The sequence below is a fragment of the Planococcus citri genome, chromosome 5 (genome assembly GCF_950023065.1).
Source record: "Planococcus citri chromosome 5, ihPlaCitr1.1, whole genome shotgun sequence".
Taxonomy (NCBI): domain Eukaryota; kingdom Metazoa; phylum Arthropoda; class Insecta; order Hemiptera; family Pseudococcidae; genus Planococcus; species Planococcus citri.
Window position 1 is genome coordinate 21,892,709 of NC_088681.1, and position 13,814 is coordinate 21,906,522.

The window sequence follows — 13,814 nt, forward strand, 5'->3', positions numbered from 1 at the left end:
TTTTACAACTTTTCTTCAATGTTGTGCTGAAATTTTTACCCTTATCTTCCAGCAAAGGATGAAGAGGGGCGAGCTTAGGAAATATCTCGCATTTTTTGATTTCTAGCGAAACTTCCTGAAAGCTCATATCTGAAGACTGGTTGAACTTGGAGCAAATCTGTTTGGGTGGGTTTAATTAATGTATCTTCTTGAATGGGAGATTTGAAAATCAGTCATTGGAATGTGAAAACTTCAATTAATAAAAATGAGATTCATCTCTCAGAACCTGAACTCATGTTTCTTGAATGATTCAGAACGAGTTTCTGAATTCAGAAAAAATGGTACCTTTTTTGTCAAAAATGATTTCCAACTTGAAATTTTTTATTTTGAGTTACCAAGCAATGTACAATTCAACCAGTTCCACAAATCGTCCATCACTGAATCGCTTTTCGTCTCTCCTCCCTGATTTGCAACCGAATACTTGCCTTTTACACCCATTGCTTCTAGCTCGTGATATGTTTTCTCATGCCATTCGTGATCCTCGTCGTCTTTATTTTCTAGTAGTTCGGTTTTACCATAAAATAACTCTGGTAATCTATCTCCATCGCTGAGTGTTTTTTCAATCGCCTGAATAAAAATATCGACATCAATTACGTAAGAGAAATATTATTCTACTTGAGGAATCCATTAACCATGTGATTGACTGGATAAAAGAATGTTTCGACTTTAGAGTTACTTACAGTAAAAACTGTTGAATTTTCGGGTAAAAATCCATTTAAAGAAAAGATCGCTCCGATTTCAACCAGAACTCGGTAGCCCATATGCAGAGCCATTTTTCCTCCCATTCCATAGCCACCTGATTAAAATTCAAAGTATTTATTTGATATTCGATGAAAAAATAATTACTCACTTTTCGATACCGATACCAACCTATTGCTATACGATTCCAGGAAAGTCCTGTTTGGTTGATTTCTTGGCGGATAAGTTTGAGTAAACCTTGAATTGATTTCTCCATTGTTGTCAAGTCTTCTGTCTGATTACGGCCAATGTAATCTATGTCATACCATATTCGTTCCATCTGCATTACGAAACATTAGTCGAATGTGTTTTTTATGTGTGTTTACTGTTTATTTATACGAGTAATTAGGGTATAGTTGTTTGATTATACAAAGTGTCCTCATTAGATTTGTGTCAAATTTTTTGCTGCTCACAAATCAAACAAAATAATGCTGTATTTTTCAGGTACCTATCAGTCGTCGAGACGATTTTTTTACGATTTTTTAATTTTTCACCAAATGGAATTTCGTAGAAAAAGATTAATAAGATTTCGTTCGAGGTTCGTTTCTATGCAGTTCCACATTGGGACTTGTTGACTAGTTTTCCAAAATTTGGGACTTTTTGATAAGTTTTTCAAAAGTTGAACCTTTTTGACAAGTTTTTCAAAAATTGGTACTTTTGACTCAATTTCCAAAACTTGAGACTTTTGGACAAGTTTTTCAAAAATTGGGGGTTTTAAGTAGTTTTTCAATAATTGGGACTTTTTGACTAGTTTTCCAGACTTTTTGAGTAGGATAGAGTGAAAACTACCGTAGGTGAGATTGAGAGGTATTATTATAACTTTGACTAGTTTTTTAAAAACTGAGACTTTTTGACTAGTTTTCCAGACTTTTTGAGTATGATAGAGTGAAAACTATCGTAGGTGAGATTGAGAGGTATTATTATAACTTTTGTACACGCTTTCTATGGCCTATTGTGTTTGCCCATCTGCCTGTTACATAGGTGTAACACCGCGGGTGTCACGTATTTCAATTTTGAAAACTCTTGTATTGATGGCACTCTAGATAAGAATCCTATTATTCAATTTTTGAAATTCCAATTCTGGCCAAAATTGAGAGACGTGACTGCAGTGCGGCATTTCTTTTATAAAAGGGACGATAAGAGAACACAATAGGTAGATAATAAAAACCAACATTTGAAATTTGAAATTTTTCTATCTACAGTGTTATCTTTCCCAGGCGCCAAATCAGTTTTATTGATTTATAACTTTTAGAAAATAAGGGTTTCAATGTTTCCATTAGTGGTGTTGATTGTATGGAAAAACATAGATTTTGAAAATCGATTTTCGATTTTTTGAAAAAATTGTTTTTAAAAAAATCGGCGCAAAAATAATCGAATTTGTATAATCGATTTTTTTCAATTTTTCGATTTTTTTGTATTTTTCTAATGATTTTTTGAATGATCGTGTTTTGAAATTTCTAGACTTTTCAACAGTGAATTTACATTAGATAATGAAAAAACTGTAATTTCCAGTGGAAATTTTATCAATTTTTCAATTTTTGCAAAATTATTGACAGTATTTCAGAATTTTATCTTTTTTTAGATCATTTTTAACTAATTTTCTTGTTTTTTGAAAAAAATCGAAAAAATCGATTCTTGTAAAAATAGAATCGGAATCGAAAAAATCTGCAGATCAAAAAATTGGCAAAAAATCGATTATTTGAGAGCGATTTTATCGATGTTCGATTAAAATTGATTTTTAATTGATATCACTAGCTTCCATATCCCACCTTCTTATTGCTTCAGTAGTTCACGAACTGTCATCATGGCAGGTTGTTTTCATTGGTGCCTGTGTCATTTTCAAAATTTGTTTTCAATTGTTTTTCAATGCATAAATTAAGAGGATGCTGGCAAAGTTATTGGTGAGTGTACTATTTCGTTTTAGTTGTTTTATTGGTGCATGTTTATTATATAGGTATTTGGATTATTAATGTAATTTAAACTTTTTAACTAATTCTCTTGTTTTTTGAAAAAATCGAAATAATCAATTCTTGTAAAAATATAATTGGAATCGAAAAAATTGGCAGATCAAAAAATTGGCAAAAAAATCGATCATTTGAGAGCGATATAAAGCTCTGGTACATTTCAATTGATATTTTTATCTCGTTTACTCGATTCATCATACTCGTATTATTCCACTAGCGTTAGTCTTTTCTCATCACCTGATGAAGGCACTGTGTGCCGAAACGTTGTGTGTGTAAATTCGTGAAAATAAAAATTTCTTATCAAGTTAAGGCTATTCTCTACCCCAGTGAAAACGTTCGAAATATGAAGCCAATTTGTTCGTTATTTTCATCGTTCGTTCATAAGATTGCATGTAATCGAGTGAACGAATTTAGTCATACTTATGTCCCGCGACCCGCTCCCATCTAAACGGGGATTTCTCCGTGAATTTTCAAAATTCTTTCAATTTTTTTCACCAATGCTAATAATTTATCATTAAAAGCGAGGGTATGTAGCCATATTTTCCAATTTAGCTTTTCCAACGGAGATCTGAGCATCAATAATACCTCCATTCAATTCCCAATGACGGCCACAAAATGACATAAATCAAAAATATCTCGACATACCCTCGCTTTTGAATGTTTTCTGAGTAAAATAAACCAAACCCCACAAAAATCCGTCCAGTAATTTTTGCACAATCCCCGGCCAAAGTTCGTAGTTTTCATCGAAAATCGCTACTGATAACAGGGGTAGAGAATAGCCTTAAAATCGACCAATTTTTCTCATTTTTTTACTCTTCAATATTATAAGATTTTATCGATATTCGATTAAAATTGATTTTTAATCGATATCACTAGCTTCCATATCCCACCTTCTTATTGCTTCAGTAGTTCACGAACTGTCGTCATGGAAAGTTGTTTTCATTGGTGCCTGTGTCATTTTCAAATTTTGTTTTCAATTGTTTTTCAATGCGTAAATTAAGAGGATGCTGGCAAAGTTATTGGTGAGTGTACTATTTCATTTTAGTTGTTTTATTGGTGCATGTTTATTATATAGGTATTTGGATTATTAATGTAATTTAAACTTGGCAATAGGTTTATTGTTGGTATTATTCAAATTTTGTTTTAGAATTTCAATTTTTTTCCAATACTTGATATAAGAGGGTTAGTAAGTAACGGTGAATTTTTTTGGATTTTTTTAAAATTTGAAATTAATTTTAAAAAAAACTGTTAGAAATTGATGATGGTGAATTTTTGTTTGAAATTTTATGTTAAATATGCAAATTTTCAATTGGAATGTGGGGACTTTGTAATCAAAATTTCTATTTTTTTTCAGTCTCTTTTTACTTGTGGAAACATTGGCCTCCTAAAGCTCGGTGCAACGTGGGTGTTGGCTACAGTCTGGACGCTCCGTCACTTGTTCATTCAGGTGCCCTACGTAGCTCGCTTGCGAGAATTAAGTAAATCGGATTGGGAGGAAAAGAAAGTCTTGTGGCCCTCACCCAGTCCCACGCTGTGTCAGTAGGGGCTAGTTCAGTTTTTTTCTCTTTTTACTTGTGGAAACATTGGCCTCCAAAAGCTCGGCTCAACATGGATGTTGGCACACCACTTCAGCAATTGTTAAGTTCAAATGATGTGTTTGTATCACTTGCTGTAAGCAAGAATTTGTAAACAAAGCCATGTCAATATTGAAATCACCTATTAGAATCATTTTCTTATGAGATATTTGTTTCAAAATTTTATCTAACTCATCACTGAAAACAACATTACTGGTTTTAGGAGGTTTATATACAACAATGAAGCAAATAGTATCTGTATTTACATTACTAGTTATTATATATTTCAAATCACAAGCAAGTTTCAATTTGTGTAGTAATCCTCTAGTTTTGTTAATTTTAAATTCTGAAAATTGATCTAATAAATTTTTTTTTTCTTTCAATAGTAATGCATCATTCAATACAGTGTCTTCTGCTATTGATGTATCATAAGGATATTGTTGAATAATACTGTCATTATATGCATCAACATCTTTATTCATTTTACACAAATGAATTATATTATCATTTGGCAGTTCCATAATTATTCGAGCATGGAGTAAATCAATATCAGTTGAATTTAATTCACCCAATACTATATTATTTAACATTTCTGCATATTGCTTATCTTCCTTCTGCCTCATTACTTCTGTCAATCTATAACATGAAAATGCAGTCCATAAATTATCATATGCAAGAATGCTAATATCATTGTCATTTCTACTGGTTTTATAAATAGGAACATCACCTACAGGATTTAGTTGATTAAAATCAACTATAATGATCAAACTTATACCACCAAATAACTTATTTCCATCAAATAATTGTCTCAATCTAGCATCAATGTTACGAAACATTTTTTTACCTACCATACTGATTTCATCTATAATAATTAATTTTAAATCTTGCAATTTGAAATGCAATGTATTCTTAACATTAGGAGTAAGTGGAACCATTTCATAGCCACATTGATTTAAAGGCAATTTAAATCCCACGTGTAAAGTGACATCATCAATATTGAATGATGCTTTTCCAGTAGGAGCACTCAGTAATAATTTCACACTTTCTGGGTTACAATTTTCTAAGTAAGTTGAAATATCTATTCAATGTTTGATATAGGGCTTTAATTTGAACGGATTTTCCAACACCAGCACTTCCCATTATCAAATGATAAAAAGGCAAATCTTTGTTGGTTTTAGAACAATGTAATACCTGCAGCAGATATCTTCTTTGTTCTTCATTCAAAGTTTTCATCAATTCAAAGTATTCTTGATCATCCATTAAATTGGGAATTTTGAAAACTTCTGCTGTTTTGTTGGAATCACTATTTATCCCAAATCAATAAAAATGTCTCCTTCATCGGTGCGATTATTCAATACTTCATGCTCATGACTGATTGCAGTATTTTGATCATTTGATATAAAACTAAAATTAGTATCCAAGTCTTCAGTTTCATTACCAATTTGTTCAACAATTTGTTCAATAATATTATCATTGCAATGAAAAACATATTTTAAAAAAACAAATAGCCATGCACAAAAAAATTTGAAAAAAATCAATTTTAAATATTCAATTAATTTTTTTAAATTTAATTAGTATAAAAAAATTACTTTGATTTTATTCAATTAATTATTTGCTTTGATTTTTAATTAATTTCAATTTAAATAATCACAATTAAAAAAAAAAACCGAATAGCCATGCACAAAAAAATTTGCAAAAAAGTGTTAATTAAATAAATTTAAATTAGATTTCACTTACCTAAAACAAAGATCTCACAGCAAACAATGATGATGAAATAAAAAAAATAGGTAATAAATACAATGATACAAAAGCACACTGCACAATGATATGAACCTATCACATGAAAATACAAATAACAACTGAGGGCCAGCCAGTGCTCTGCACCTCCACACATAACTTCTGAAAAGGGGGAGGGGAAGGTGAAGATAAAGCCATCTAGATAGCAAATTTTCAAATTTTATGTAAAAGGTTTCTATGGTCTATTGTGTTTGCCAATCGGCATCTGTTATAAATATAACACCACAGGGGTCACACAGATAACAAATTTTTCCGGGTAGGCGGCAAATCACTTTGAATGGTTTATAACTTTTAGAAAATAGGCAGGCGGCACATCACTTTGATTGATTTATAACTAATAAACAAATTTGAAAATTTTGAAATTGAACAAAGGGAAAGATGACACAATAGATAAGAAATTACATTTCTATTGCCTATTGTGTTTGCAGATCTGCCTCTTTTATAAATGTAATACCACAGGGGTCACATAACCAATTTTCAAATTTTATGTAAAAGGTTTTTATGGTCTATTGTGTTTGCCGATCATTTGAAAGTACCTGCGGTATTACATTTATAAAAGGGGCAATCAGAGAACACAATAACACCATCTTTCCCAGGCGGCAAATCACTTTGATAAATTTTTGAAATTGAACAATGGAAAAGATAACACCGCAGATAAGAAATTTTCAAATTTTACATTTTCTAAAGGTCATAAATCAATAAACGTGATGTCGGCATCCCTTTTGATATGGCCCTTTCCATCTTTTTTATTGTTTTTCAAGTACAAATTTTTGTAATTATGTAATTGCAATTACTCAAGAAGCTACTTGAGTAATTACAGTTATAATTACAACATTCCCTGCCTCAAGTTAAGCCTCACCTACCTATGAAAGTTTCAAAAAATCGGCCCATTCCTTTAAGAGAACATTCGAGCCAAAGAATTTTTCATCTTTCAGAACGAAAGTAATAGTGTGCTACGCACACTAAAAAATTGGAAAATGAAAAGTATGCCAGGCTCTTGAAGGCCGTTTGAAGTCCTGTCTGGCCTCTCAAAGTCATTGACCAGCTGTCTAGCTTTTGCAAGCCATCTGGAATTCTGTCTCACTGCCAAAAAAGTTTACTTTTTCTAAAATGTGTTGCTTTTTTGCCAGAAATTACTGAAAACTGTTGCTTTTCTGAGAAAGACTCTGAAAGGATTGATTTTTTTTTAAAAATTGCTTCAACTCGTTCCAAGTCTCGCTTTGTGGTCAAAAATTGCCAAAAAAAACTTTGTCTTTCATTCAAATTTTCAAAATTTTGATACTTCGCCCAAAATTCCCCAAAATTCTAATTTTTATGTCAAAAATAGCCAAAAAGTGTTGTTGCATAATATTGTATTGCCAATAAAATACGAAATATTATAGTCTCACTTTTCTGACGAAAGTTTGGAAAATGTGTAATTTTATTGTCAGAATCTTTGTCGAGTTTCATTATAAATTTTTTAACAGGGATGCTTTTTGTTTCGTATTTTTATTATTATATTTTTTACATTTTTTGTGATTTTTTTTCTTGCATTGAAATGTTTTACTCGCGGCTTGCAACTTTTTTGATCACTTTTTCGACCTTTTTTGGTTACTAAAGTTACTTTCTTTTTTTGGAAAAAATTGAGTACGAGCCCCGAGGATATGTTGGGGGGAGGGGGGGGGGTAGAATTGATAATTCGGTTCAAAATAATTAAAAGCATTAAAGGTAGCCGATGAAATTTTGCTATACCTCATTGTAGGGTTCCTGATGTATGGAAAATAGGCAACTCATGCAAATCACACGTATATGTGTTAGTCTAATCCTCTCGTTTCAGGAGTAAGATTTTTCGAACAAATATATTATTGCATTTTATGCAATAATTTTATTTTCTCGCTGGAAATTTTTGACCTTTTTGACCATCCGGTTTCATTTTTCAGAACAATTGATTAAACTAAGCAAAATATAGGAATTTGCAGCTCATCTATAAAGAAAAAAAAAAGAAGCTTACGCTGCGATTATGAAGGGTAAAACGTCTCTTCGGAGCACTAGGAAATATGAATTTGAAATTGGGTAAAACTACCGTCTGTCCATCTCGTGTAACGTTCATAATATAATTTCTTTGTGAAAAGCCCGATCTGCCTGAAATGTGAAATTTTTAAATAAAAGTTGATTCGAATGATCTAAGAAGAGGCAGTGGCGACGCCAGACAATTTGAACAGGTGTGCCAATTTTCAAAATTATAAAACCAAGTTGTAAAATCCCCCCCCTTCCAAAATTCTCATTCTGGCCCAATAATGTTTTAAAAATTGAAGTAAGAAAAATGATGTTGATGCATCAAGAAATGAACTTAAAATTATTCAAAAATAACTTTTGGTTTAACAAAAATGAGTTTTTGGTAAAGAATTTTATAAATAATTTGTAAAAGTCAAGTAAAAGTACTTTTTTTTTCTTTTTGGAAAATGAACAGGTGTGCCCGTGCACACTGGGCACACAGGCTGGCGTCGCCAGTGAGAAGAGGAACCGAACCTTACCAAATACCAAACTCTGATTTGATACTTCGAGTTATATCATTTTATGTTGAATCATGATTTTTTCTTTCATTTGGTGAGGTTCTAATGAAAAAAAATTTGTCAACCTTGTCCATGTAAGAAAAACACAGTCGCGTTGTGTTGATCGCCTGATGGCAAAATTACTTCTTTAATTGGATCGTAGGTGACCTGGAATTTAGTTGGGTCGTAGGTGGTCTTCTTTTTCAGGGTAGTCTGCTTCTTTAGGGTAGTCTGCTTTGCACCGAAGCTCACCATGGATAGGTGAAAAACTGAAAATGTGTATTTTTTTTATCAATCAACTGTCACGGTTGACTATTAGTATAGATTTATTTCATAGCGATAGATGATTTTAACGTACCCAATAAAAAATTGATCCAAATTCTCATGTTCGCAGTTTGAAAAAAATATGTATTCTATTGTCACCAAAAAAATCGTATTTTTCTAATAAAATACAGCGATTTTTAATTTTTCAAATGAATTTTCTCACCTTTTCTTAACTGAATAACTGCTTTAACATTTTGCTCGTGTATTTAATTCCGAGATAAAAACTACTCTATATTTGTATAATTTTTTTCTCTTCCTAATTAATTTTCTCTCTGAGATAAATCCACTTACTTCTTCGTCGTCATTTAGATTATAAAGATAGGCAGAATAATTCGATGTATCTATTTCATCGTTACTATTCTCGTGCACATTGCTCTGGTATGGCAAAAGAGAACCATATGTTTCAAGCCCAGGGTCATTTTTGAAGCACCAGGGGCCATAATACGATCTTCGATCCAATTTTTCCCCAATTCTTTAATTAATATCGAGAGAAAATACTTCGTAGATCGACTTCGCGGGTAAATGTACGATGTAACGATTTGTTAAATTACGTACGACTTGAAAAATTTGGACGAAAATCAAGTGTGATTATTTTGGCGGTTATGTCATCAGAGAGCTATGATTCATCTGGAATACGTTTAAAATTATGTACTATTGCGTTCTTCATTTCGCAGTTATTTTTTTTTTGGAACGAGCTGTGTTTATTTTGTTGATTTTGAAATATGTAAATATTTAATCGTGAATTAGGTACCAGATTAACATTTAAGCAGCTTTCCTCGGATAAATGTTAGGGTCCTTTTGAAATTTCTATGTCGTAGGCAACTTTTTAAACATCAAAGTAAGATGTGGTGCATTTTTTTTTTTTTTTTTTTTTTTTTTACAAATGAAGGTCTTTTTTGACAACTTTGAACCATTGTCCATCAGTGAACTCATTTTTTCCTGGAATAAAATGATACAACGAAAAACAGCAAATTAAATTGAAAATTCTTTATTAAAATTTACACAAAAATACATTCAACGAACGATTCACGTTCGTCGGAGGTGCTAAATTACAATGAAATACTATATACAAGAATATAATTCAAGGAATTAGGTAGCAAAAGAAAAGAAAAGAAAAGAAAAATAAAATATAATAAAAATATAGAAACTATGGTACTTTCAAGTAAAACAATCGAGTAAAAGATTCAAATTAACAAATATATACAATAATAATCGTAAAAAATACAGGTATACAATATTAAAACAATACAACAATCAACACGTTTTCTTAAAAATTAAACATAGTACTTTTTAAAGTGATACATAATAAAATAAAATGATATAAATTGATAAAAATTAACAATAAAACGAATAGGTGCGCAAGAATACCTACATATTTGGAAGTTTGAATATAGGCCTATATCGTTTCCTTCGATATATAACGTGGAATGAAAAATAATATTATTATTAATAATGAAGTTAAAAATTATTTATAAGGTGACGTTAGGCAAATTAATCAACATTTTTTTTAGTATCGATAAATCGTTAATTATAATAAATTTATAAAAAAAGAAAAAAAAACCGTAATTAAGTAGACATATTAGCTTAAAAAAAATATAAAATGCGTCCTAGATTTTGTATAGTAAAATATTAGTAAGTAAGTAGTACATAAAGCGAGACTATCTCGTTAAATAATTAAAGGTTTTCTTGACTAGAAATCACTCGTCCATTAATCGACTCGACTAAAATTAAAGGTTAGTATTGCTACGAGTTAAAAAATAAAGAGTTAAAATTAAATTTTTGGTACTGGCTTAGAAAATTGTGGATACATAAGTCCTGTTGTCGTTGCGACGAAACCAAAATACAATAGAGGCGAGAAGACTGGTACGAACGAGAGCTAATCAAATTTTGGGCACCATTGAAACGGCGCAATTTAGTATCAAAAGGCATCAACGACTTGTTCTCTCTCGTTGCATTTCCACGTACACAAATACACGGCGTGATAATGCAAGCATAATAACAATCGTGTAAAGTGGGGTTGTGTAATCTGAGACAAGGCGTAACACCGCATTTATGATGGTAGTTTTAGTAGTACGAGCAACAGGTCTTCGACGACGAAGCCTGTACAGTTATTTGAACGAATTAATTCGTCGTCCAATAGCGAAGGGAAATAAAGCCAGAAGCTCTCGTTCGTTTTTCCTGCCCCTTTTGTTTTTGTATACTTAAAATATTACCTAGTTATAACAGGGATTTAACAATCACGTAAGAGTACTGGTATTGGTTACCTTTTTTTCCCTTTTTTTAGACGACTTTGCCGAAAAGAATTTCACCTTTTTGTTATTTAATCCTTTTTTTTTTTGGTCGTGCGGATATGCGAAGAATAAATAAATTTATTCGAAGCTCGCGTGCTTTAAAATGCAGATTTCGAAGAGTATGATTTTTCACCTATGTACAGTATTGTATGGTCCTCCTTTAAAGAAAATGGCAGAGGCTTTTAATTCCACTCACGAATTCTCTTTGTACTTCGGTCAAGTTGAACGGTTTTATGCGAATGTCGTGAGGGAGTTATTAAAATGCGTTTTACCTTTTGGAACGAATTTTTTTTCAACAGTTCAAGTGCAAAAGGTTGCGTTATTTGTGTTCGAATGACGTAGATTAGGAAATTTTTATCGCAGCAGTGAGAAAATTTTAATCCGAAAAAATTAAATTTTTATAGTTTTTTTTTTTTAGGTGCTAAATAATGTTTATACATTTTGAAAATGGCGGAATTTTTTTCAATTAACGATTGAGAAGTTCAAGCTCGAGACGTTTACCGAATTCCAGAGAGTGGCATTTTTATGACGAAGATACAGTTTTTGAAAAAAAAAAAAAAAAATGTAAAGGATTGAAAAAATTATTTTTTTAACGATTAAGTACATAGGTACTTTGAAAAGAATTAATCATCGATCCTTTCCTTTGGTGGGTTCGCAGGTTTTTTTCTTGGATGTCGAATAAGTTGCCTACACATAAAATGAAGGCGATGCAATCGATGTTCAATTTTTATTGCGCAATTTGCAGTCTGTATTATTATTGATTTTTTTTTAATTCACTCAAATAACATTTTTTTAATTTTGAAACGATGCCCCCCTCCCATGCTCTATTTTGTAATACGTGATCAGAAGTAATTATCGTTTGCATTGGCGATTAAAAATTTCGATCCAAAATTGCTTTTAAATGTTCTATCTTCCATCCCTCGATAACGTAAATATTTTCCCACGATTTCATAACGATTTATGCAAAAGGGTAAGTGCTAAGTACAACCAATCAACACCCCAGAGATGAAAACAAAAGCGTGTTATTACGAAGGGTTAAAATCAGACTATTACCCCATCGTGTATTTTTTCCCAACTATCCCTGCGGACCTATCGTCGAGAGAATTCAAGAATTTCTATTGAAAAATCAATCGAAAGATGCTGCGAAATTTTTATAATTCGAAAGCGTAAGATGAAGAGATGATTGGCCCCTTATTTTTATTTTCTATTTTTTATTTTTTTTTGGTGCTTTTCTGCAAGATTTTATTTTTGAAATTTATATTTTATGATAGGTATTCAAATCGGTAACCAAGATGTCACTCGAATAATTTTTTTAGACTTTTTAAAATTATTTCAATTTTTTATTTTGTCTGTTTTCAGATTTTCGAAGTGGTTCCAAATGAAAATCAACGTTCAATTTCGGTGAGTGATTTTGATTTTATCTGATCTTAATTTTTGCTGTCGTTGAGATGAAAAATTTAACGATGAGAGATGGAAAGAAAGACCAATGATGTTTATTTCAGATCAGCATATTACTCAACCGAAGTAATGAAAAGAATTTATGCCTTACTTGATAGATCAAAATGATTAAAGGAGGCAGAAGAAAATTTGAAAACCTGCAAGAAAATAAAAGCCCCGAATATAATAATTAGATCCTAAGTTTTTTCCCAAGAAAATTTCAAAAATATCGAAAAATTGTCATAAAAACTGAAAAACATGACAGAATTTGAGAAAAAGTAAAAAAAAAAAACTCAATGTTGGCAACTTTAAGAAAAATTTTTGGATTGTTTTATCAAGTCAAAAATATATTATGCTTTTAAAAAATTGAAAAATAATTTACTTCAAATTCATCCTTCAAAACAGTGGCAAGAGGTGGGGAAGGGGGTGCAAAATTATGGATTTGACATTTTCGAGAATTATTAACGTGCCCTCAAAAAAGAAGTGATTAAAAAAGGCCTGACGAGACCTATTTTATGCTTAAAAAAATATGCAATTTTTTTTTAGTAGGTAGGTTGGTCTAAGAACCTACCCCATATTTTAATTTTTTTTTTTTTTTGAAAAAGAAAAAAGATAGATTTTTGAAATTATTTTATTCATTCGCGATGAAATCGAACAAAAGGCTCTATACCAGTTGCGCTTTTTCCCCTATTTTTTCGATTTTTTTTTGTTCAGTTGCGCTTTTCAGTAGAAGCAATAATTTTTACCCACTTGCGCTTTTCGGTTGTTTAAAATTCCGAATGTGTTCCCAAAATTGAAAGAATTGAAAGATACAAACTGATGAACGAACGAACGAATTATTTTTATTACATACCTAACATACCTAATCCATCTGATCTCACCAAGGGGAGCATTTTTTTTTATTATACTCTCGTAGGTACTGTCTACCTACATACACGGTAATGGGGTAATATAACAGAATCTAACTACCCGCAATTTTTGCAATTTTTTTTTTGAAAATGCAAAAATTGCCAGAAATGTGGTGAGGGAACAGAATTTTTGCGGTTCCCTCAATTTTGAGGAGAATACTCAGGTAGGTAGATAGATACTGTGATGCTAACCATTGGTACGCGTCACAAT

The 13,814-nt window shown here is 31.4% G+C and overlaps 2 protein-coding genes across 3 annotated transcripts in view; one reads left to right on the forward strand and one right to left on the reverse strand.

Moving 5' to 3' along the window:
• Window positions 1-13,814, forward strand: part of LOC135849189 (uncharacterized) — a 373,560-nt gene that overhangs the window by 13,984 nt on the left and 345,762 nt on the right. For both annotated transcript variants that reach the window (XM_065369494.1, XM_065369495.1), the window contains exon 2: window positions 12,618-12,659. The gene's annotated coding sequence lies outside the window, so the exon portion shown is untranslated. The remainder of the gene's footprint in view (window positions 1-12,617; window positions 12,660-13,814) is intronic.
• Window positions 253-9,216, reverse strand: LOC135848577 (lysophospholipase-like protein 1). The gene is made up of 6 exons (XM_065368508.1): window positions 9,002-9,216; window positions 8,730-8,912; window positions 8,103-8,233; window positions 910-1,057; window positions 720-835; window positions 253-606 (listed from the first exon to the last, which is right to left on the reverse strand). Exons 1-6 carry the CDS (start codon window positions 9,027-9,029, stop codon window positions 361-363), a joined length of 852 nt encoding a protein of 283 aa, XP_065224580.1. The 5' UTR covers window positions 9,030-9,216; the 3' UTR covers window positions 253-360.

What these genes read in the sequence shown, in the direction of transcription:
- LOC135848577 (XM_065368508.1), bottom strand. Translation starts at nt 9,029, where the DNA reads ATGAGAATTTGGATCAATTTTTTATTGG. An exon ending in GTTTTTCTTACATGGACAAG is followed by an intron (nt 8,234 to 8,729) that starts GTTGACAAATTT and finishes TTCACATTTCAG; the next exon opens with GCAGATCGGGCTTTTCACAA. An exon ending in AAAATTCAACAGTTTTTACT is followed by an intron (nt 607 to 719) that starts GTAAGTAACTCT and finishes ATTTTTATTCAG; the next exon opens with GCGATTGAAAAAACACTCAG.